The 26,754-nt window shown below is 38.5% G+C and overlaps 1 protein-coding gene across 1 annotated transcript in view; it reads right to left on the bottom strand.

The window, feature by feature from the left end:
* Positions 1-13,629: 13,629 nt before the first annotated feature.
* The window catches only part of GABRB1 (gamma-aminobutyric acid type A receptor subunit beta1), a 334,206-nt gene continuing 321,081 nt past the window's right edge, over positions 13,630-26,754 (bottom strand). Inside the window, exon 9 of the mRNA XM_073237673.1 lies at positions 13,630-18,105. Coding sequence (XP_073093774.1) covers positions 17,761-18,105 — 345 coding nt within the window. The 3' untranslated portion in view covers positions 13,630-17,760. The remainder of the gene's footprint in view (positions 18,106-26,754) is intronic.

Below are 26,754 nucleotides of genomic sequence, written 5' to 3' on the forward strand. Positions count from 1 at the left end.
GCTCTGAATGTCCTTATGAACCAGTAATAGTTTTTAGATCAGCACTTTAAATAATACAGAAAGTCCCCAATTTAAGATGGTTTGACCTACAATTTCTCTGTTTTTTAATGGTGTGACAACAATACACATTCAAGAGAGACCAGACTTCAAACTTCAAATTTGATCTTGTCCCAGGCTAGTGATATGTGGTATGATACTCTCACGGTGCTGGACAGCAGCAGTGAGCCACATGTCCCAGCCAGTCACAGATCATGAAGGTAAATAACCAGTACACTTATAACATCTGTTCTGTGTCATATGACCAGTCTGTTGTTCATGTTCTGTTCTGTATTCAATAGATTACATGAGATAGTCAATGCTTTATAATGAAATAGGCTTGTGTTAGAATTTTGTCTAATTGTAGGCTCATGTTAAGTGTTCTGAGCATGTTTAAGGTAGGCTAGGCTATGATGTTTGTAGGTTAGCTATATTAAATGCATTTCTGACTTAAGATAATTTCAATTTCTAATGGGCTTCTTGGGATGTAACCCCATCTTGAGTCAAGGAAGATCTGTATTGATCTAGAGTCCTTCTGAATTTCTGCCCTTCATGTAGCATTCCTTTAAGAAGCAAAAAATCTTGCTCTGCTTAGTCCCTCTCTCACCCATTAGCATATTTAACTGCTCTACTGAAAGCTGACTGATACACTATATGTATATTTCAAGTGTGCAGTCTGGTAATTTTGACATATATACACACCCATGAAAGCATCACCTCAATCAAGATGGTGAACACAGCAATCAGTCCTGAAATCCTCCCATTTCTTTGCAATCCCTGCTGCTGTGCCCTCCACACACAACCATTGATGTGCTTCCTGCCACTATAGAGTAGTTCACAGTTTTGAGAGTTTAATTTAAATGAAATCATACAATATATGATCTGGTTCCTTTCAGCATTGTTTTGAGTTCATCCATGTTGTTGCATCTATCCATTGTTCATTGCATTTTATTATTGAGGAGTGTTCTGTTGTAGAATTCTACCATAAGTTGTTTATTCACCTGTTAAAGGATATTTGTTGAAAATTTTTTGGTTACTATGATACATAAAATGCTGGGAACATCTTTGTATATGTCTTTATATTGCCTTATGCTTTCTTTTAAGTGAATACTTAGTAAAGTGGCTAGATGCTATGGTAGGTTTGTGTTTATCTTTTCAAGAAACTGCCCAACTGTTTTCCAAAGTGATTTTACCATTTCCCATTCCATGCCACAGTCTGTAAGAGTTCAACCTCCACCTCCTTGTCAACACTTGGTATGGTTAGTCATCTTAATTTCAGCTATTCTAATTCGTGTGTAGTGGTATTTCTTTGTGGTTTTAATATTCATTTCCTAATGACTACTGATGTTGAGCATCTTTTCATGTGCTATTTACTGGTGTATCTTTGGTGAAATGTATGTTCAGATTTGTTGCCCATTTTTCATTGGATTGTTTTCTTACTGAGTTTTGGGAGTTCTTGATAGTCTGGTTACAAGTTTTTATCACAAAGATGCCTTATAAGTATTTTGTCCCAATCTGTGACTTGTATTTTTCTGTTTTTTTTTTTAAATAGACTATTTTTTTAGAGCAGTTTTAGATTTACAGAAAAATTGAACAGATAGTACAGAGGGATCCCATATAACTGACATCCAGTTTCCTGTATTATTAACATCTTATATTAGTGTGGTACATTTTTTTTATAATTAATGAATCAATATCAATGTGTTACTATTAACTAAATTCCATAGTTTTTTCAGATTTCCTAAGTTTTTGCCCAATGTTCTTTGTTCTAAGGAGTCTACATCATGCTTGGTTGTCATGTCTCAAACTTCTTTTGCTGTGATAATTTCCCATATTTTGCTTGTTTCTGATGACCTTAACACTTCTGAGAAGTGTGGGGAGATAATTTGTAGGATGCCCCTTTATTGGAATTTAATGTTTCTCTCATTTTCAGCATAGGATTACGGAGTTTCGGAAAGATCACAGAAGTAAAAAGTGCCATTTGTATCATATGACTGGCAGATACTAATAATAGGATTTATGTGATCTTGATCGCCTGGCTGATGTAGTGTTTTGTCGGGTTTGTGTACTGTAAAAGTTACATTTTATTTCTTCTTTTTCCATACCATACTCTTTGGAAGGAAGTCCAAAAGTGTGGACCATGTATAGCCCATACTTATGGAACAGAAGTTGTGCTCTCCCTCCTTGAGGTTGGAGTATCTACATAAATCTTGGAATTCTTCTACACAGATTTGTCTCTTCTCTATTTATTAATTTATCCATTCAATTATTCCTTTAGTATGGAGTCATGGATATTTATTTTATACTTCAGGTTATAATCCAATACTATTTATGCAAATTGTCCTAGTTTTGGTCTTTGGGAGCTCTTCCAGTTGGCTCTTTGTCCCTTTGGTAGACCCCTTTCAGTAGCGGTGGGGTTTATTTATTTATTTATATTTTATTTCCTTAACTTTCTGGCAATATAAGATGCCCCAGGCCCATCTTGTCTGTGTCCTGCCTAGTCCTAGAATCAGCCATTTTTCCAAGAAGTCCTGGTTTATTTATTGAAGAATGGTATTAGAAACCAAGCAAGGTGTGCTCATTGTGACTGCAATGTTCTATCTTTTAGGTGCTGTCAGCTGATAGAACAAATATGTGTGTGTAAATTAATATGTATATACACATATCTATAAATATTTCTTTATCTAACCATCTGTGTCTACACTAAGCTACACATAAGTTCATCCTGATGTCTCCAACTCTAATCTATTACCACATGACCACATGGATTATTCTAGCCTCCTACCCTTCCTTATCTATAAATTCACATTCCAGCAGAGAGAAACATGATACCCACCATTCTCCATTCATTTACTTAATTAAATGTTCAGTTTCAGTATATATAAAGCAGTATCTAAATTGTTAATCTGTACCTCTGTAGGAAACAACTTTATCTTCTAGGTAGGATTTATGGGTGGTTCCTTTTGCTTTTAGTCTCATAGACTCCTCTCACTTACAAAGTTATTTACATCAGGACCTATTCTCCTCCTTTCAGTGAGGTTGTTTTGTACATTTATTGTACAGTTAGATGTTTTGCCATAGTATTCCTTCCAGAGAACCCCCAACTTCCTAAGTGAATTTTAAATTCGCATGAATTACATGTTGAACAGTTCTGTGATTTGACAGATGCTTAATGTCATGTATCCACTTTATAGAATAGTTCAACACTCTAAAAATCCCTTGTGTTTTACATAATTAATCTCTCTCTGAAATCCAACCAGTGATTTTTCTCAATGTCTTTTTTGTTTTGCCTTTCCCAGAATTTCATATACTTGGGACCATATAATATGTAGTCCTTTTGGACTGGCTACTTCCACATAGTAATATGTAATGAGGCTTATTCCCTGTCTTTCTGTGGCTGGATAACTCATTTCCTTTTTATTCCTGAATATTATTTCATTGTATAGATGTACATAGTTTGTTTATCTTTTCACTTATTGCAGCAAATTGGTTGTTTTCATTTTTGGGGAATTATGAGTAAAGGTGCTGTAACTATTCACAGGCAGGTTTTTATGTGGACACGTTTTTAGATTAAGTAGATAATACCTAGGACTGCTGTATCCTACCCACGACTATGTTCAACTTCGTAAGAAACTGCCAAACTTTTTCAAAGTAGCTATACTATGTTGCATTTATTTTTCCTTTAGTTGTGGCTGAAACCACAAAGCATGAAATCTACCATCTTAACACATTTTAGAATGTGCAGTGCCGTATTGTAATTCTGTGCACACTATCGTACAGTAGATCTCTAGAATGTTATCTTCTATCACTGAAACTCAACCTGTTAAACAGCGTTTCCCTCCCTAAGCCCCTGGCAAATCATTCTGCTTTCTGCTTCAAGAGTTTGACTACTTTAGATACTTAAGTATTTGTCCTTCTAACTAGCTTATTTCACTTATCGTAAGGTCCTCAAGGTTTATTCATATTTTAACATGTGACAGGATTTCCTTTTTTGTGGGGGGAAGCTGAATAATATTCCATTTATGTATATGCCACACTTTCTTTATCCATTGATCCATCAATGGGTATTTAACTTGTTTATACCTCTTGGCCACTGTGACTAATGCTGCAGTGAGGATAGCAGTGCAATATCTCTAAGATCCTGTTTTCATTTCTTTTGTGTGTTGATAAATACCTGAAAGTGGAATTGCTGGATCATATGGTAGTTCTATTTTTAATTTTTTGAGGAACCTCCACACTGTTTTCCACAGTGACTATACCATCTGACATTCCCACCAACAGTGCACGAGGTTCCAATTTCTCCGTATCCTTGGCTGATAATAGTGACAGCACAGATGCACATCTACCTATGTTAGCTTCTTATCTATAATCCTTTTAGCAAATCCTAAACATGCTACATACATATATTTGTCTTTTCTAATTTAAGACTGGATGGCCACTTACTTCTCCTATTGTATACAGTCTTCTGGAAATAGTAGCCACTTAAGGATGTCTCCAAAATCCTTAGTGTCTCTGCAGGCCAATGCTCTGCTGATTCCCACTTATTTTGCTGGATGGATGTTAAAATCATCCCTAAGCTGAAATTTAGACTCTTATTGGAAGGCTATTCTCCTATACCAATTAATAGATAAATGAGCTTCACACCTTTAGTATGTTCATTATTTTATTGACAATATATTATTTCTTAGAGGAGAGAATAATTTTGGAGTTTGGAGGTCTTCAAATTAGGAAAGACGGACAAATAAGCCAACTCTAATATCTGTATTTTACAATGGAGGTTAAAAATTTTTTTAACATAATGCACCTCACAAATGGATGCTTTAAAGTCCATTTTAGTCATTTTTGAATACAAAACTTTATTCTTTTTTTCTAATATATAAATGCTTCATATGTTCAAATGTTTGTAAGGTGTACTATCTTTAAAGACTATTTTTAAAAAAATCAAAGTGGTACAGAAATAAGCTCCTGGAAAAGTGCTGGTATTTTTTCCCAATTGTTGGATAATATTGCAAAGAATTTCTTCCAAACAGAAGGATTCATTTTGTATTAACTTTTACAATGAAAGCTCTCAAATCATAGAATCAGAATTTGAAATAGTTTCAAAGATTGTAAAGAGATATGTCTGAAATCTTGCATGTTTTAAAACATAGTACAAAGTAAGCTTTTTATATGTAGACATTTTTAATAAAAAAGTTTTATTTTTATTTTAGGAATAACAAGCTAACATAAATTGTACATATTTACAGCAATAAACTACATTTCATAAGCTGCACAGCAGATTTTTAAAGTATAGCTGATGGTTTTTTTACACCAGCCTTCACATGTGTTTTCTTTCTTTCAATTGTTGCAACATTTAAAATCTTGTAGTACCGAAGCAGAGAAAACAGAAGAAACTTACTATATAGCAAAGCCATACTATTAACAAAAATACTGAGCGAATTACAGCCCTGTGACTGTGAGGGTATCTGTGAGTCCTGAAATTGAGAGCACAGCATTTCTTGTGTTCATACCTGATTACATGTAGATTGATTTTGCATTTCACAAGAATACATGATTACTCACTGAATGATTAAGAATAGAAAAAAGGCCATGAAAGTTAAAAGGGTCAGGAATCAGAGGACACTGAACAGTTTCTCATTCACTGATTCACTGCTTAGACGGAAATCTATTTCTTCTTTTCATGTGTATAAATCACAGTCTACAGGCTTCATGGATTTTGTCCACAGTTTTTGAGACAGTTGAAGGCATAATATCACTACTTTAACACTTGAAAAGGAATTCATGAAACAGAATTATTTTAATCAAATCCCTAACCGAAAGGTACAACCAAGCACACTGTATGAAAATTTGATTTCAAATGTAAAAAGCAAGTACAGGAAATCACAGGTTTCAATAGAATAGTAGGTTCAATCAGAAAATGCAGCATATATTGATACAAAATAGAAACTTGAATTATAAAAGGAGTCCACCTTTTCTTTCTTAGCATTTGTTAAACCTGTCCCATTTCTATAGATTTCCAGAAATACACATTTTAGCTGTACAGCATTTTTAGTGGTCTGGTAGGCATAGGAAAGTATTCTTATGGCAAAAGAGCAAAAGAACATTAATATATTGTAATTTGTTTCTTTGAAAGTAAAGGAGTTCTGCCTGCTGAAAAATCAAGAGGGAGAAAGGGATTATTGTATTTACAAGAAGAGTATAATACCAATCAGGATATGAGTAAGCTAAATCATGTTTGGTAGGAGGCTAAGGAGACAATTCAGCAAACTGATTAGTCGAGATTTAAAAACACAAGGAATAAAACATTTAACATCTAATATATTTGGTGAGTTTAGCATAACAGATTTTGAGAGGCAACAGAAGGTGTAAATGTCTTTCTGTATATACGTAGCACCTGCTTTGGAAAGCTCCAACTATTTAGTACAGAGTGCTATAAATTAAAATAGCAGGAAACCGGTTTGGAAAGCTTACCTAATTTTTGGATTCAGTCAAATTTTAGGTGAGGTGGTAGCCAAAGAGATGTCCACCCATTGCTGACATGGTGGCGGTTTTCCCTTTCTCTAGCCTGAGGCCTTCTTTGCCAAACCTCCTGAATCACCTGTATAAAAATCTTTGCCTCAGGTTGAGTTTCCTTGGGTGAAGTCAAAGTCGTGAAATGATTATTCAGAAATGATGGACAGCCAAGGGAATTTTTCAAGCAAGTCACCCTAACCCAGATATGTTTCTCTCAAAAACAGTTTTATTTGTATTTATACAATATTAAAGTTTCCAATTTACATTTCTATTAACTTTTAAATGACACAACATTATTTCACATTAGCCATTAGGTTCCCATCACAATGGCACAAAATGCTGCCTGGTGGTCAAAAGTAAAAAGCTTAGTTAAAGATGTCAAAAAAGTTTTGGTCCTTATAAACATTTATAGCATTTGGAATTTCTAAAAACCTCATGCAATCTTGACTTTGTAATAATGCCACATGGTAGTTTTTATCCAGAGGGTTATTGGCTCTCTCTAAAGAAGGAGTTGAGCAACACAGTCAATAAACATACGCATATCTAATCACAAGCATTCCCTACTTAGAAGGGTAGTGGATGTCCTGAATATGAAATGCCACTTGTATATATAATTGTTTTCCATGACACTGCAGTGAGAGTAATCAAGGGGCTTCCCTAAAAATGGCTCTGAGATGTTGTTGCAAAATATAAAATATTTCAAGCTTTACCCAGTGAGTATTTCAAAAAGATGTAGGAAACAGATTAGCATGAGTTGATTAGCTTAAAAAAAAAAGAAAAGCAAATACACTGCAATTCAATGTATTTGGGGGAATAGCAAGTAGAAAAATACATTATCTAGTAAAACAAGTGGCTGGTTGCCACTCTGAGGTAAGACTTGCAAATTATATATTTTTTTATGCAAATATATAAATAATATATGTACCAGGAGAACTGGAAAGTTAATAATAGAAGGGAGTGGGGCAGAAAAGGTATTTCTCTGTCCATTTATTTTATGCAGTCTTGAGGGAGATGGCGGTGAATGCCCATCTCTCTTAGAGATTCTATTTCTTGGCAACATTCTGTTTCTTGGCAGAGATGAAATTTGGTGTGTAATACTCTCTGGGAGTATTCTCTTAGAATTCACACTGGAGTGTTCCAATTTCAGAGCAGTCTCAGCTTTGAGAACGAACACTACATAGAACCTAGATTCAAAAGACTTTTAATAAGGCAAACCAGGGGTAAATGGGGGAAAACTGAAACATTAAATGAAAAAATTCCTTTTTCCATAAAGGAAAGTCACTGATATTTAGCACAGGAAGTTCAATTCTGCCAGAACTGGTGGAATCTAGAATGGTGGTATTAGGATTCAGTCTGTTAGGTCATAAGCAATGGGAAAAACAATGACCACTTGGCACAGACCCCAACCTGCGTTTAACTTGTAACACTGACTGCATTTTTAAAACCCATTTAGAGGCTGTAGACAACCTCTATGTAACTAAAATAACTTGGGGGAGGATGTAAGGAACATCTGCCTCACAAAGTATTATGTATAATCCTGAAGTATTGCCAGTTACAGAAATGTGTTCCTCTGTTGCTACATTTACCAATGTAGGTCATTTAATCAGTATTTACAGACTCTCTGCCATGGACAGAACAATAGCTGCTTCAGGCGTTACAAAACAAAGAAAATGGGGCAGTTACCCTAAGGGCCTTACACTTTATTTAGGTAAACATAACATCCATTTGCAAACTATTGGAAAAAACACAAATGAAACACCTATTACTGGACAAAGTGGCCACAAGAATTGAGGGGTGCTAATAAGAGAGTGAAAAGAATGAGGGCAGGTTGCTCATGGATGGCTTTTCAGATGATGTTGCCTTAATTCATATTCCACTGTTGGGGAGAGGCTAGGAAGAGGAAAATCTGGGTGGTAGGAATTAAATTAGAAACTTCAAGCACAGCAACCAGAACATTTTGGGATCATGTATGGCTGCTGCAGTGGAAGGGCAGGAAAGGCCTGAAGATCAGCTTGCTTGAAGCAGCATAAGTGATTCATAGGGTGCCAAGATGTATTTTTTCCAAGGTGTTACTATTAATTTGTTAATATTTCCTATACTCTACAGGTATGGGAATTACAAGACTACAAAATTAGTGTGATTTATATATTTGTTATCTACATGAACAATTTTGAGAGTGAAAGGTGGTTCTGGTGATAATTAATCACACACTGGGACTGGCTCAGGTGAACTGGGGCCTATGGTCCCCTAACAGTAATGTTATCCAAAAAGAACTGGAGCACGCTTCAGGCTATTCAGTTGTTCTGCAAGCTATTTCTATACTTCCCCTCAAGAGAAGAATGAAGGGTTTTTGTATAGGGGAGGTAGGGAGGGTGGAAGAGAAGGATAAAGAGAAGAGTGTTTACTGGGCATAGTATCTAGCTGTTAGGAGTGAAAATTGTTCTCTCCTCCCACTGTCCATTCATCTCTGAACTACCTGAAACCTGGACTGTCAAGGTAAAAAGGAGGAGGTTGGGCAGTGTAGTAGAGTACACTCCAAAGCTCTGCCTTTGGAGCTGAGGAAAGCTCAGATTGAGCATTCACTCAGTCCTTGACTTGTGATCAGATCTGGGAAAATCATTTTACCTATTTGAGCTTCTGTTTCCATATATCAGTATTGTCATCAGAACTACATAGGTTGTAGTGAAGAGCAAGTCATGAAGTTATGTGTGGGAAAGTGTTTTCTGGTTCCTTAGAACAGTGTGTGCAGTCACTGTCACAAAAGCCATTATCCCCTCTTTTTGTTAACATAGCCCCCCTCCTCCCTTTTCTCCCCCAGGGGTCAATGTTGTAGGCCAATCTTGATAATTTCGTTTCTCTCATCAGTGACAGGTTCAGGAATGGATGTGTAATCCAACTCTGCTAATGGGGCACAAGAGAATAACTGCTGGGGGAGGTTTTTGGGAAGATTTCCTTGCTTCTAAAAAAGAGACCCAGGGCAGGACTTTCCCTTGTTTCTGAACTTGATATGAGTGCCTAATTATAGCCATTTTGCAACCGTGACTTGTGTGGTAGCACACAGAGTTAGGAAGGACTGATTAGGGAAAGGACCTGGATTCTGGATGACATCATTGTGCTATTGAAATAACCTGGTAACCTCCCCTACTTCTGAATTCATTGCTACATGAGATAACGTTTTGCTCATTACGTAACAGTTGTATCTTTTGTTACTTGCACTTGAGTGAATCCTCATTGATATAGGAAGTATTATCTCAACTTGGTGAGAATTTGAAGACTTAGCAGTGTTTCCCCTGTTTTTGAAAAGATGGCATTAAATATGAAACCATCTCAAAGTAAGAAGTATGGGAAACCTGAAAAAGCAAACTTAGCTCACTAGTTTACTAGGAGTGTTGAAGTACATTTGCGCAGAGAGTTTGACACAATAGATTTTATAGGGTGTGTGAGGTTGAGGGGCAGAATATTAGGCTAAATTTACAAAAAAAGAGGCTGTCTCTTTCATAGGCAGGCTTACAATGGAAGGGAGGAATTTCTAGGCACTCTCCTAACAATTCTGAATAGCCCTGGAGAATCATGAAAGTTTGGAGTTGGAAGGTATCTTTTGAGAAAGGAAAACAAGACTGTGTGTGAAGGAATCACACTGGGGATCATATTGAGAGACTGGAAGGGGCAGAATGCATGCTTTAGCAATGTGACCAGCTAGAAGCGCTAATCACCATGAGTAAGTTAATTTCAGTTTTAACGTGGCTGTGCCTAACACACATGGCAGATTTAACGAGTTAGGTGGGGGATGGAAGGAGGTTGGGGAAATTTGGGCTGGGAGAGCCAATAACAGAGGTCCTAAAGCCTTGGAATCTTTTCCAACTAGATGGGAGGTAGCCTCCTGCCTGAGAACTCAGCCGTATCTGATCTGCTTACTCCACTTACGGAGCACAAGACAGTGATGGGGTCCAAGACTGGGAAGGGACATCGAAGGGCACTGCATCGGCCCTCTGCCTGGAAGTTGGCTTTTCCACTCATCGGGCATTTCATAGCATTTCCTGACCGAATTTCAGAGAAAGGTCTAAAGGAGTGACTTCTTCCAGAGATCTGGGTAGAGACCTTGGGATTTATGTTACCTGAGACTCTCCAGCACTATTAAGGGGAAACATGGAAGCATAGGCCTTCCTAAAATTGTAAAACAATTTTTTTACCACTTGCCTACAAATTGAATTGTTCTCTATGTTTTTTAATGGAATATGAACAAGTATTGACTTTGATTTACTTGATGCCAGGTGGCTTACCCCGATGGCTTACTCCCAAAGACAGGCAACAGGGAATATTGCCAAATCTGTGGGGATATTTTAGCAGAGGCCACAGTGCTCCTGTATCTTTCTGGTAACCTCTTATACAGATGAAACTCTCTAAAATTCCTTTTGAAATTTAGTTTAGGGAGAGAACTTGGCAGTCACCTGGTGGCATGTCTGAAATGACACAACTGGGCAGTGGTAGAGCTGGCAGGAAGGCCAGGTCATGCAATCCCAATCCCAAGCTGTCTTCCATCCACTATGATCTTCCTCCCTGCCGCCATACAGCTCATTTATTAATTTTAAAAGGTTTAGGCTGCACATTGCTTGGTACATGTTTAGAGAAGCCTCTGGTTTCTAAGTTTACAAAAACTGTCTAGAGGAAAAAGACGTTCTGAATATCTTATGGGGGCAATTTAAACAGTTTGCCTTTTGACCTATCCAATTACTAACTACATTTACCATCTGCTAGAAGGATGAAGAGGAGGAGGACGGGTGAGGCATCGAAGAGGGAATCTGTAATCGCAGTAAGATACAGAAAGGATGAAGTGGGTCAAGTTCCTTGAGAATAGTTTGTGACTGTAGTGTGCTATGTGAATGATAAGCCATTCTGAGAGGAATAATAATAGGTTTTAAATGGTGTACAATTAAGACTGGAGGAGGGCATGAATTACTGAGTTTGATGAGAAAGAACTGAGACAGTGTAGATTCACCATATTACAACTGTAATGTAAGAAGATGGTCTTATCATCAAACTTTGGTGTAGATAATGTACATTTTCCTACATTTGAGCTGATGGTTTTTATTTCCACCTCTTTTTGAATTGGGCTGGGAGAGGGGATTATGTAAACCTATGTCCTCTTTCCATAAAGAACAGAGAAGCTGACAAGAAAAAGAAATCAAGGCATTTCAGAGGAGGCTGCAGTGATGACACAAGCTACCTCCAAAGACCTTTGAAGGGAAATAGAAGCAGGAATTTGGGAAAATCATGAAAATTCATTGTTTTTCAATTCAAGATATGCAATGTAAGTCCAAAGAAGCTGACACTTTCAGCTATTCATGGAGAAGACAACCATTTATGAAGTTTGGAATGAGAAAGAGGAAAAATAAATGACTTCATCAAGTTAAGGCATGAGGCTGGATGGCATACGGTACTGGGCAAGAACGAGTACAAAAGAGGTAATCTATTTTACACAGCCAAATGTGTAAAATGCACACACACATATATTTAAATTTCCCTTATAAAACATTCTATTGGAAAATGACCCCCCTTACCTGTTTCTCCTCAAAAGGAAGCCCAGGGGGCAGTGGAAGCCAGATAAACAATACTGATTGCTCCTATTCATCTTTGCTTCCAATTTGGGGCTGTTTTAAGCAAGTGAGTCTGTGACCCTGTGTACCTAAGGCAAAGGCATAATACTATTTGGCCTCCTTTTACCGATTTGTTTTTCTATTGTCTGTGGGACAGGAAATACATGTCGAGTCATTCATGAGAATGTTTTTCTTTCCCAAAGGGTCTAGACATACACCTACTTCTCCCCCACTGAATTCCTATTGAAGCCTTTGTGATGAGGGCTGGTTACTCCAGGACATGCAGGGTATCTAGGGGCCAGTCAGGAATAGTTGTGAGCCCCTTGACGTACTAAGGACTTTTTAATTAGCAAAAACAACACAAAGCAAACAACTGTTAGACCTCTTACGTTCAAAAAAGGAAATACTTGCTATGTTAGAAGTAAAAATAAGCTCAAAATTCTTGGCCCTTACCCTTCCAGGAACTTACTATTTTCTGGTTTGCAATTCTGTTAAAAAGGATTTCCTTTCAAATGTTTGTTTCTGGAATTGCAACCTCTGACAATTAAGTTTCTGACAGGTTAGTTGATTTCATTATACAGAAAGAGGATGATTAAAGTAGAAAAGTGCAATGCATTCTGGAAACCTAGAAATTGAGGGACTACCTCATGAGTCTCAACAGGACATCTTTCCTGTTGATGGATGGTGGGCCCCCATTTGCACATTTTGGAACCAAAGTGTCTCACAGTATGGCTCCCCACGCTCACCTGGCACTTAAAATGTTGACACAAAAATCCCTGCCTTGCTAAGTTCTTACCTGCAAGAAAGACATTGTGCACTCTAAAATGTTACTAAGAAACTAATTAATGCCCCTACTTGCTTGGATATTCTGAATTTCTGTAGCTACCATCACCCTCTGTGATGTTGGCATGGAAACACATCTTGTGGCATAATATCCCACCGCTTTGAAGACTTTTTCAAGAATACCAGACATTGGGAGAAATATATTTGAGAATATTTAATTACCAGAGTCTTTTAAGCTTAACAAGCATATATCACACCTATCCTGGGCCCCTACTTGTTTTAATTCTCAGTATTTCTCTTCACCTTTTAAAAATAGTGACATGGTTACCACTGTATCTTTCTGGGGTGAATCAGCCAGTTGATATTATCAGTGTCATTTGCTCTCTCTTCCTTTTCTCCTTCCCACCATTTGGACATTTGACTGTTTACCCTGATCAAACTCTTCTGTCCACATCTATTCTTATTAGAAATTCTGGGAAACACTATGGTAGGATAAGAGTTAGATGTGAAAGCTGTCAGTGCAAATAAAGCTTTGGACTACCTATGGATTTTGATCATCTCTTCTATTCCTGACCCCTCAACAGCATGGACAGTCTGGTATCCAAATAGAAGAATAGCCACGAATAACTGATACACAAGCATGTCTGTTTTTCTTGACACAGTTCCAGGAGCCGCCCCCTACAGTGCCTGTCTCTGCTGGTGCACTATTCCTGAGCCCCATGCCCTCTGGGCAGCCGCTGTCCCTTTCAGTGAGGCTGGGGCACAAGGCAGTGATCACAGACCTCCGGCAGAGTGTACACAACTGCACACACAAAATGGCAGAGAAAGAGCTAGTGCTAAAAAGGATTCTGGTTTGGGGCCAAATCACTAGTCATTTTGCTTCATGAATAAAAGCAAGTGCCTTATAAGCTGACATTATTTACAATGCTTGGATTTTTCAAACATTCACCCAAGGCTGAGGACCACCGCACACAGGGAACAGTTCAATGAACTATATACAGAATTTACAAAGAAGTTTACATAATACTCTACATTCTGTTAACAAGATTATCTTTGTGTTTACCATTTGCTTTCAAGAAACTGAGATAGCTTTGTTTGTTTTCCTGTCCTCATCCCAGTAACTTGATCAAACCAACATGAACAAATGCTTACACGTTCCTTTTTCCTCCCTCCTGGGATATATGATCGCACTTTGTTTAGGAAAAAAAATTGCGGCACATCACCCTTTGGTTAAGATACTGTTCAAAATTGTCCATATAAGAAATCTTGGAGAACATTTCCTTCTAGCATTATAAATATATCTTTTTGTTGTTGTTGTTCAAGTTGGCAAATTTTAATTAAGCTGATTCTTAAATGAATATTTATAAAGTAGTCATTGATTTTAGAAAGGTGGAATTCAGTCAACATTTCTAATTATTGTACCTGAAGTTTGTTTAAAGAAAGCCTATCGTTGGATCCATAAACCAAACTTTATTCCCTGCACCACATTTTTCTCTTTGCATTTCCAAGATCCTTCATTAATTATAATGCACAAAAAAGATGGTATATAGGAAAACACATATTTAGTCAGCAGAATTACCAACCAGTCTGTTTCTATTTGACAATGTGAAGATTGAGGCAATAATCCTGAATAATTGAAGCCAAAAATATGTCTTTACCTGGGTCTTTGCCTCACAAAGCTGGTAAATGTAATGCATATTCACCCCTAATCTTTAAAGCCAGGGAATATGAGTGGAAGGAATGAGTGTGTAGTCATCACTGTCCAATGAAAGATGGGATTTCTGTTGCATCTATGACACAGTTCATGTCACAGTTTACAAACCGTGAACTTCAGTCCCCTGGACATGACTGTGGCATAAGAGAGTGAGTCTGTGCAATTTTCAGCCTCTGCTGCCACTTCAGTAATACAGGAGTTTATGGCTATTTTCATGGCAAGAAAATAAAAACTACCAAATAGTAACACCTCCATAATGTATTGATCTGAATCTTTTTAGGAATGGGGACCAGTTTGAGGGCACTTAAGAATGTCTAACAACTTTTATGTTTTATGTACATCATTTTGGGCAAGACAAGGGAGAAAGGCAGAGGAGGAAGTATTTTCTTCCATGGCACTGTTAAGCCGGGAAGGAGAGTGAGCAGGGGCTAAGGAAGGGAGGATTTAGCGAGGAGGTATCCAGAAGGAAGTGGAGGCTTGGTCATTGACCAGGATATGGCAGCTTCTCCAATTCTCTGGCTACTGTTGACTCTGAAATGAGAACTATGTAACAGGCTTTGCATAATGATGGCTGTGACCTCTCTACAGTCCAGGAGGGCATACAATGTTACCATTTCGTGCCTGACAGTAGATTCAGGTTTACTAATTTTACAAAGGTTAAGATATAAGAATTCAAAATGTTCCTTTTTTTTTTCCCCAGAGACGCTTTACATCTAAACTACAGGCATCAAATTTGTTAGACTTTTAAGGCAAGATAAAAATAATAATAAAGATAGAAATTACTTCAATCTTTTCCAAGAAGAATGATCTAAACATATAAAAATTGTTTTGCTAAGGAGCATACATTACAGATACTTCCTCTCTGATTTAGCATTTCATCCTTAAAAGTGTTTCAAATAACTTTGACACTTAGAATGAGTCATTCCTGCTAGGCATCAGCCATAAGCCTCCCTTCCTGTGTTTAAAATAAATGCTACACACTGGTTCCTGGGTGGGCACTGGGGATGTTAATCTTTATAATGTCTGTTTTGGTCACATTCTACTCTTTCTGGGCATTTTCCAATGGCAAAGCATCTTTCCTTGCCATGGAACTAATCAGTTTTGCAAATGGATCACTTCATTCCTACAGGCTAGAAGTTTCCTTGGCTAGGGAACTATGATTATATAACTGAAAACCTAAATGAAAATTTGGTCTCCATACCCTACTAATTGCTTATGAAACCACTGAGATGATTTGTTTAGTTAACGCAGAGTTTTTATATTCTTATTAATCTGTATTACTATAGACCTAACCATTCATTTATTTGGGAGGAGGTCTCTTTTCCTCTTACTTTCTGAACGAGTATCTCAAAGCTTTCTCCCTTTGAACTCATTGGTAGGAATTCAGCCTTATCTTTCCAGCTAATATTCTAATTTCTAGCAGCTGATGCTATTGTAAACATAGAGCCTCATCATAACTTTAGGGGGAAAGCCAGATCATCAAATGAAGCAAGCATCTCTATTATTACCTCCGCCCTTATTTCACATCCATGGACCAGGTCCTAAATTGCCTCTGTCACTTGTTGGCCATTTCAAGGTTTCACTCAACCTTGCAAATGAACATATAGAATTCTTAGATATTTAGGCTAAAAGAAAATAATGAGGGCTTACTGGCATAAATGGAATGAATCTCAGTTGCAGCTTGTCGCTGATGTTCAGAGTTGTGTGTTGGGCTGTGCGGGATGCCCTTCTGTGGCAATCATGGCTGAAGGTAAGGCAGAGCAGTAATGACAGAGGTTCATGATTAAGAAGAGTAAGTGTATTTTAGGGGCTGGTATAAATGTTTGAAGGCTTAGGTATTTTGTCATTCTTGTTATCTATTACTGGTTTTGCTATTTTGGTTTTCTTTAGAAATCTGGCCTCAGAGGAGAATGACACCAACGTGGGTGTTTGTGCATTTCCCAATGCCTTCGTTTCATATTTTGGAATGCAGAGCTCAGAGAGCAGAGCATAGGGCGCTAGCAGAGGCTCATGTAATAGGCAGGTCAACGCTGGAACTGCTCTCTGGAAATATACACTGTTTGATTTAGGATTTGGCAGTTCAGGTAACACCCTTTCCACAGCACGTAAATCTTCCTCTCAGAAAGGACAATATTTTTCTAAAGCAAAACTTGCTCACCACCCGCTTCTTTGAAGCCCTCCTTCCCCTGTGCCCCTTTCTCTCACTCTCTCTGGCGCAGGAACTAGGGAAATGTGATGGCATAGTTTCATGGCACAGCTGTCAAGGGACTCCAGTCTGTTGTAATGAGTCCAGGGCTGCTCATTTAAAAGAGTCAGTGAAAAAGAAAAAGGTTATTGTCTCCCACACTCCTTATTCCCAACAGGAGAAGAAAAACATTTCTAATGGACACCAGGTTGGATTCTAATGTTAATTTGAAATCTGCCTGGAAGTCTGAGAAAGAAACACTTTTCAGAATAATCAAATTTAGTGGGAAGGGAAGGTGGCAGGTTTGGTTTGCATAACCTTAGTCGGCACTTGCCAATCCCTCCCTCCTGTCTTTGGAGCCCCGATTCCTCCTACAAGGGAGTTAGGGGACCTTGAAGGTGGAGGGGAGTCTTCCTTCCTCTTCTAGGCTTCTTTTTTGTTTTCCCTTCTTCCTGGAAATCTGTAACTTGTCAATGGCTTTGTTTTTTCTTCGGAGATCCTGGAAATTGGGTTTTTTTGGCAGCATGAGGTTGTTACAGTTTACCAGGAAGCCGTGCACACAGAGAACTAGGTCCTCTTTTCAATCTCATTTGAAAAACAAGTAAAAAAAAATCCAGGGTGACTAGGCAGGGCTGCTAAAGATCTACCTATCTAAATTCTCTCTCGTGTGTGTGTTTGTAAACATGACAATCAATTGCGCTCTGAAAGAGCTGATAACCTGGACCACAGTAGACTGGAAAAAAATAGGTTTTTGTTTTTGTTGTTTGTTTTTGGAAGTAAACATGGTGCAGTAATAAAATCGATATGCGAGACCTAAAACCAGTTGGATGGCTGAATCTCTTACCTTGAAAAACACAGCAGTATTGCTGCTGGGGACCTGTGGGGTTAAAAACCAAGAGAAGAGGAAAGTAGTTTAGGAGCCACGAGGACAGACCTTAGTGTACATAGTAAAGCCAATAAACGACGTTAAAAAGAGAAAAGGTGATGGGGAAAAACATTCGGGACCACTTGTCTATGGAATTCACGTCAGTCAGGTCGGGGATTTTGACTTTGAGCTGCGAGGCGCGCCGGCGGATGCGCCCCTTGCTGTGCGCGCCGTGCCGGTCGAGCGCGCGCCCGTAGGCCTCGCGGCTGCTCAGCGGCTTGCGGTACTGGATGCTGGCGCTGTCGTACGAGTACATGGTGGCCTTGGGGTCGCTCACGCCCGTGAGCACTTCCGAGCCGCTCGTCTCATTCCTGATTTCCAGGGTGCTGAGGAGAATGTTGCCGTGGGCGTCGACCTGAGGAGAGAGGACACCTCAGACACCCCGCCAGGGCAGCCACTTGTTTTCATTAACCTGCAAGCGATGACCCCTGCATGCGGCGGGTTCAACCCTGTGTCCCTAGACATCTGGCTCTACCTGCCTCCTAGACTTGGAAATGACCTCTATCATCTATTTAATCCATCACTGTCTAATCTACCCTCTCTCACAGCTTTCTAACCCATCACCTATCTATCACCTATTCTCTATTTTACCTAATTGCCTAATGTTCTAAAATCTACTATCTAATCTGTCATCTAATCTACTGTCCATCCATCTATCATTTATCTCCACTCAAAAACACTAGTATGTGTGTAGTAGTGTTTTGTGTGTGTATAGACTATATATAATATATAGTTTTGTTATTGATAACTATCATTTATTGAATCTCTCTATATATGTACATATAAATATTTTTTGTAATAAGAAAAAAATGCCATACATATTCATATATGTATGTATGTACTTGGAAATTATCCTCTATCCACCTTTAATCTATTTAATCAATCCATCATCTATCTATCTGTGTGTGTGTGTGTGTGTGTTTGTGTATATATATGCATAAACATACATTTGGCATTTTTTTCTAGTTACAAAAGTGGTACATGGAAATATTTAAAACTAGAAACAAACAGGAAACAAAAATAAAGTAAAAATTGATAATCTCACTTTCATGGTCCATTATTTTTAACATCTTGTTAACCTTTCACTCTTTTTCCTATTTATATATACTTACAAGCAGCAGGTATATTTTGCTTTATCACCTGCTTTTGTTAGTTAATAGTATAGCCTAGTCATCTCTCCATATTAATAATTATTTCTCTGTCACATCACTTATTAAACATTATGGATAAACCAAAATTGCACAAATTTGTTGTTAGATGTTAAGGCTTGTTTTACTTTTCTGGTATTATATAGACAAGATTGCAAGGAACGTTTTTTGGCCAAATTTTTGTGTATATCCATAATTATTTCCTCAGGCTAAACTTCTAGAAGTGTGACTCATGGGTCTGAAGGGTATGCCTGGTTATAGTTTGACTTTTGTGTCTTCACTAGTAGTTATTAACAACAACAAAAATTAATAATAACTAGTACTTCTACTGACTTTTTTCTTCAGGGAGTTATAATTAATTTTTGTTGTTAATAACCACTATTTATTGACTCCTATGTAGTTTATCTCAGTTCTTTTCTCATAACAACACTATGAAATATATAATATTATCCCATTTCAGCAGATAGGGAAATGGAGGCTCAGAGAACCTCAGTAAATTGTTTAAGATTAGACAAAGAAGAAATACTCAATTTGGAATTAAAATACAGGATACTCTTCGTCTCAAATATAATTCCCATCCTCTTTGCATGTTTGCATGCAAAGGAGTAGGAGTTGAAAATTGCTCTTATCCTGGCTTTGCTATTAAATCAGCTTCCTCATCTATAAATGAAAGGTTCTCGCTAGGTAATCTCAAGGGTCTGTTTTCAACTTTTGACAGTCTTTGACTATGGAGAATGTTCCAGGCAGAGGACACAGCATACTAAAAAAACAAAAAACAAAAACAAAACAAACTTGTAAAACTGAAACACTTGATCTGTATCATATGCATCGTTAAGTTATATTGTTATGAACTCTAAGTAAACAAGTTGCTAGAATTTAGAATTAGCCAGTGAAGCATACAGATACCTCTCATTAAATAGAAGTCATGGTAAACGCGGTGCATTTTTTAAGATATTTTGGTTAACAGTGGTGCAGACTCAAATGCACAAACACAGTGCAAGATGTTTATTAGTTGGTGGAAATCCCTCAAAATATTCTGTCATTGAGCTAGAAATCATGTCTTTAAGTGGTTTGATATGTAGAAAGAACGAATTCAATTCTGCAACTACCCATGAAAGCTGATTTTATTAGCATAGAGTTAAATCAACATTACCGAGTTCTTTATTAGGAAAATTTAAGAAGTGTCGTGTAACTGTTACTGCATTTTCTCCTACACAGTCTAGGATTATGCTAAAAACTGGGATTCTATACTGTGTGTGTGTGTGTGTGTGTGTGTGTGTGTGTGTGTGTGTGTGTGTATGTGAGATGGTGTGCGCATGCATTTTTTCTGAGGCATGAGGTTTCATCCCCTGCCCTTCAAGCTTTTTGCTGCTGGTTAAAGTGAATGTGTGGTAGCGAGCCACTGCTCACACCAGTATGCTCCAGGTTGGCTCTGTCCTGACCCCTGCCCTTTGAAGTAGAGTGGCTTTCCCTTCACTGTAATCACATAAAAACACTCAAGATTTCCTTATATCCCAGCTGGCACAGCTTTCCCAAAATAATATCCAGGGGAAAAGTGGCCATTGTTTTTTTTTCACATCTTCAGAAGCAACAAGGAGCTGTGTGGTAGATTGCTTCCACATCTGCAGTGGTCAAATACTGCTAATTAATAAGGAGTTATCAACATCTGGGTTGGGCATGATCCAGACATCAGTGTTTTTAAAATCTTGAAATAGAAGGAAATGAGGCAAATGAAAATGTCAGCACTTGGATTTCACGGGCAGGTACAGAAGAATAGATTTTCTACAGAGTTGCTGATGCTGAAGTCATTGTTCAGTTGGGTAATCATTCCCCACTCCTCATGTTGCCATAAAGGAAGGGACTTTCTACTCCAGTCCCTAGGACAGAAGCTAAGGGATCAACCTTTCCAGTTTCTTCTCTCTTTCTCCTCTCTCACTGCTCCCCACTGACCCATCTCATGAGTGTATTTGGGAGAAGGAGGCAGGCATGCTTAGCTCCATGTCCTCTGGATTTTTCTCTCCTGACCTGCTTACAGAGAAGGTGCAGTCCAGTTAGAGAAGTTCATGTTGAACCTGCTGCAACAGAGGCATAAGGCCTGCAGATTCTCAGTGGTCCCAGTGATTGGGAAAGTAAGCCTGTCTAATATTTGGGGGTAATGCCTACATTAGATTAACCATATACTGTTCAAACCAGCATCATTGATTCCTTTTACTTTTTTAAGTTTAGAGCAGCATTGAACCTACATTTAGAGAAAGTGAATATAATCATTTTCAAGGCTTCAGTAGTGACAATAAATAAAGCCTGTCTCTTCTCCTTCAAATAGATGATCAAAATGCAGCTTTAGATGACTAATAAAGAGGAGCAGAGAATGTGTCTTTAGATCTGAAGCCCCAAAGGCCTGCTAATCTTTCCCCTACTCCCTATGAGAGAGGCATATTTTGTGTGCTAGAAGAGGTAATTTGGGATGTACCATGGATATACATTTAAAATATTAATTTCTCATTCATTCATTTATTCAATGTTTACTGAGTGCTTACTATGGATCAGGCACTGTTGTAGACATGGCTGAATAAATAATCTCTGTAAGCAATAGAACACTATGGCCTACATTTTAGAAATACAAAGATCTCAACTAATAAAGCGTCTTAATCTTACACTCTCCTGTACAAACCCCATGACTCCCCCTGTCTCCTCTTGATTCTCACTGTTTTACTGGACAACTACTGTGACCTCCTTCAAATTCATGTTATTAGATCTTTTCCCAATGGACTTTTTGAAATTGTTCTCTTGTGACCATGAAGTCCACCTTCTCCTTGCCTGCTGCATCCTTCTCTCATTGTCTCTCCTCAAAGTCTCCTGGAGCCTGGGGGTCACAGGCTTGGAGGGGCTCACTCTGCAGGGAAGCCTGAGATTTCACTGCTCTCACTTATTTCACTGATAAAGACCTGTTGTGGGGAGGGACAGTCTGGCTCTGGCTGATGACCCCTCTCCTTCCTTCCTACAGTGCAGTGCTTATCAGTCACAGCATCTTGTTTTGAAGTTCTGAGGGCACAACAATCCTGAGAAAATAGTAGGGAACAAAACACCAGATTTTTGGATTATTGGTGCTTACATTCTTATGGAGGAAAACAAGCAATACTCTTTCTTCCTAAAATTAGTTTTAAGAAAACCAAGTAGCATTATGAAGAAAACAAAACAGCTCTGTGATTGCTCTTAGTTATTAGGAAAACTAGAGCCAGGTCACTAACTTGGTGAGTTTGTGCATGTTTTTCTTAACATTACACTCATGCTCAGATTTCATTATGGGTGAAAAATTTAGAGTAATTCACATTTCCTTAGCTTCTCCTGGACCTGACTACAGAACAGCCTACAAGGTAGCTTTGCATGGTTGTCTAAAGGCTTCTCAACCTCCAAATAGCCAGAGCAGTACTCTCAGTCCTTTCTCCTCCTGGCTGGCTTGGTCCTCCCCAGCTTAGACTGTCGCATGAGAACATGGCTCCGGAGGGCAGGGATTTTATCTTATTCACCACTGTTCCCCCGAAATTGAGAAAAGCTCTTGGCATATAGGAGCAGTCAATAAATATCCAGTGAATGAAGGAATGCATAAATAATAGTACAGGTGGCCAAAGGGCATGATGGCTAATTGTGTGTGTCCACTTGGTCAGGCTATGGTGCCCAGCTATTTAGTCAAGCACTGGTCTAATGTTGCTGTCAAGGTATTCTGTAGATGTGGTTGGCATTTCCAATTGGGTTACTATAGTAAAGGAGATTACATTCGATGATGTGGGTAGGCTGTTCCCCATCACTTAAAAGTCTGAAAAGCAGAAACTGAAGTTTTCAGGAGAAGAAGTTCTGCCTCGAAGGCTGCAACATAGAAATCCCCTCTGAATTTCAAGCATACCCTACAGATTTCTGGCTTTCCAGTCTCCACAATCTCATGAGCCACGTCCTTAAAATGAATCTCCTTTTGTATGTATGTGGATTCTGTTTCTCTGGAGAATCCTAATACAAAGGGTATGACAAAAATCATGTGGGTGATTTTCATATGCCTGACATCCAAAATGTTGATGCAATGGCTGTATTTCTTCCCTCAGTCGAAATCCTAAGCCAAGTGGTGTTCATTTTCTAGCTTGGGTTTAGCCTTTCTCCCACCCCTTCCATTTCACTTACCCTCTCCTTCTCTCTGCCTCCATCATCCCCAAACAGTGCCCTAGGCTTGAAAAACATTGCCACTCACTGAATTGAGCTGTTCTGGATACTTTCAATATATAAATGCAGCAGAACTCATTTCAATGTAATTGGGATAAAATATAATCTTGTTTCCAGTTGCAGTATTAAAGCTCTGTTGAAAAATACCTCTAGTCTACTTTGCAAATAGAAAGTCATTTCTTCTTGTTCTCCAACTCAGATTCATATTGACAGACTGGCTATGAAGTACAGCATAGGAAGCCAAGTGAAGGGATGCTTGCCCGAATGAGCTGCCTTCCAGTGCCTACAGTCTGCTTAATGAAGCTGCCCAGTGCAAACGGCTGTCATCACCTGTAGGGACCAGCAAGCCACATGGACACATCTTTCATCTGCCCATCCTGCCCATAAAATGTACCACATTCGCATTGCACTGTCAGTCATTAGCTCTCACCAGGGCTGCTGACCCCCAGTCCTTTGGTCTGGAATTCCTGAAACCTCTTTTTTTGGGGATCGGGGAGGGCAGATAGGAGGCTTTGCTGGGGATGATTTGCATGTCTGCATTTCCTAACAGAGGCAGAAGTGGAAACTTTAGTATTTTAAGAAGCAACAGAATGTTTAATACAAGCCTACATAAATCTAAATAAATATACATTCTGTTATTCAGGAAATAGAGAAGGAAAAAGATAAAGAGAAAATGAAACAATTGGCATTTTCCAGAACTTTACTCAGGTAAATAAATTTATCCTGGATCCTTTTCTTTCCCTTGTTTCTCTCATTCAGTGTGTAAGCAGGTCCTGGTGGGTCTCCTTTTAGATGCATCCTGTTTCTGACCTCTTCTCCCACCATCACCTTTCCCTCTGCAGGAATGAAGCACTATGGTCTTTTCTCTACATAGCAGCTGAAGTGATCCTTTAAAAATGTAAGACAGACCATGTCTCCTTGGTTTAAATCTTCTAGCTATTTCTCAAGACACAGCATAAAATCTAAATCGCTCATCCAAATCCACAAAGCACCATGTGATCTGGTTCCTGTAGGCACCTCTGCCTATATTTCCTGCCACTCTGCCCCTTGAGTTCTCCGCTCCAGCCAAGCTGGCCTTTTGTGGCTGTCCCTTGATGCTCCTAAGGCTCCAGGTCATTGTCACCTGCTGTTCCTCTCCCCGGGAATGATCTTGCCTACATGGTTACCTGGCTAACTCTTCATCATTTTCTTCACTATAATTATCATTATCTACCATTATATCATGTATTTAGTTACATGTTCATCAATTACTTCAACTGAAATGTAAAATCCAGGAGGGCAGTTGCTTTTTTATTGCTATTGTTCATCAGTGTATATCCTTCTTGCTCTTCCAGAAAAGAGCTTGAGATACTCCTAAGGAGGGGCTGGGTGAATGTCTGCAGAACTCTGAAACTTGGACCTGGAGCCATCTCTCTGAGCTTTGCTTGAGTTTAAATACTCAAGGCCATCTGAGTGGCTGGAATCTCTAGGGTAGTGGTTCTCAGACATTGCTGGGCATCTGAATCAATTGGGAAGCTTGTTACAAATACAGGTCTGAGCTCATTCATTCTAGATTAAAGTCTTAGTCTGCATTTTACACAAGCATTCCAAGGGTCCTAGTTGGTTCTGGTGTCCCTGAAAATCCATGCAGCAGTTACCTTATTTCCAGGTAGCTAAGAATCAATTACAAATATGCACTGTTCAAGCCTAAGAGACACAGGTTGTGGAGTAATTTCTTATATTGCTGTTTGTGGGAAAATATTGAGGCTTGAGTAGAGATTGATGGAAACAACAGAACAGAAGCTATTTTTACATGGGCAAAGCATTCACTGGCAGCTTAAGGAGTCCCAGTATTTGAGATGAGTGCTTTTTACAACTTAATATACAATTGCATTATAAATAGCAAATTCATTCAATTCTGAATGATGCAAATCAGGCACTTTTTTCAGATTCATCTTCAGTGAATCCTCTTAAAATATTCACCCAAAATTGCATCAGTAATGTTTTGCTCTTTAGGTAGAGAAAAGAGTAATTTTGGCTAGAGTAAATGGTTGTTCTCCACATGGTGGAAAAGGAGATATTTAGAAAGTATAGTGTCAACACGTGTGAGTGTCCTGGGGTTTGTGAAATACTAAACATCAGTACATAAATCCTTGTTACTTTTTTTTTTTTAACTTCATTAGCCAGGGTTTCCTAGGGCAATCAACATAGCACTTCTACACTTCATTTATCCTAACCAGGGAAGATTATGAACTAAAGGCAGAGTGGAGTTACCAGTAATTTTAGATTCTGATATAGGGATTTTAGGAGAAGTGAATTGCCTAGAAAAGATATTAGGGCCATTTAAACTATCAACACAGGTTGAAGGAAATTTACTAATAACACAAATGTATTGTTACCACTGACTGTCCCTAACGAAAATAAACGTCCTTCATTTGAAACTATTTACTGAAGGCATTTTTATGAATGGTACCAAACAGTTCTCATTTTGGGAATGGCTTAAAATTTTTGTTTTTGTAACAATAGGAATATAATAGGAAAAAGTTCCCAATTACATATGAATTTTAAGAGCATGTTTGTTTGGTTTTGTAATTAATTCATTAGCTCACTTACTATTTTAAAAGTCACTTAAGTGCCTGATTTGTGTTAGGCTCAGCTGGAACACCAAAGACAGAAGATACAGTATGTGCATTTAAGACTACTTTGTTTTTCTAGCATTTATTACTACTGGCCATTATATGTGTATATGTATGTATGATCTTTATTGTTTATGTGTGATGTTCATTGTCTGACTTTCCCATCCAAATGTAAGCTTTTGTTTTATTCATTGCTGACTATATCCCCAGTACATAGAGAGTATTCACGAAGTATGAACTCATTAAATATTTGTCAAGTGTGAAGAAAAGGAAAGCATAGAGTGTAGTGGAAAGTTATAGGAGGAGCATGAACTCAGCCTGAGAAGTGAGGGAAGACAGTCAAGAGGTGAATTATGGGCACAAGCCTACTTAATGAAGGTTCCAAAGAGTGCAAACGGCAGCTTCGTGAAATTGTAAGCTGTTCTTCTGGAACACAGAGCGTGTTGGCGAAGGGGAGAGAGAGGAGCAATGAAGTGGGAGAAGAACCAGAGTGCTGGATCCCCTGTGAAGGAATATGGGTATTTTCCTTTAGGCAGAGTCTGCGACGGCTGTGGTGAAAGCCCACGGGCCAGACCTGTCTGATTCTGTCCCACCTTCCTCTGATGACATTGCCCTGACGTGCCTTTGGGGTATGTGGGTGCGGTGGGCGTGAGGGCGTCTTCTAGGCTCCAGGGTCAGGTGTGGACTCAGACCTGGTGGTGAGTGTTTCCATCTTCCTGGTCAGGGGGATTGATTTCTGCATGAGTGTATGACTTAGACTGATCCAAAAGATTCAATCTTAGGACGTTCTTTGTTGTAACTATTGGGAATAAGAAAGTGCTTTTGCATTGGGGTTGTAGAGCTTTGACCCTATAAAATTTGGAGAATTTTAATTTTTTTAATAAGTGCGATTGATATACAATATTATGTTGGTATCAAGGATACAAGATAGTGATTCAACAGTTATCTACATTATTAGATGCTCACCGCAACTGATGTAGTTACTGTCAACATAGAAAGATGTTACAGAACTACTGACTATGTTCTCTAAGC

This window comes from Manis javanica, chromosome 5 (assembly GCF_040802235.1).
Source record: "Manis javanica isolate MJ-LG chromosome 5, MJ_LKY, whole genome shotgun sequence".
Taxonomy (NCBI): Eukaryota; Metazoa; Chordata; class Mammalia; order Pholidota; family Manidae; genus Manis; species Manis javanica.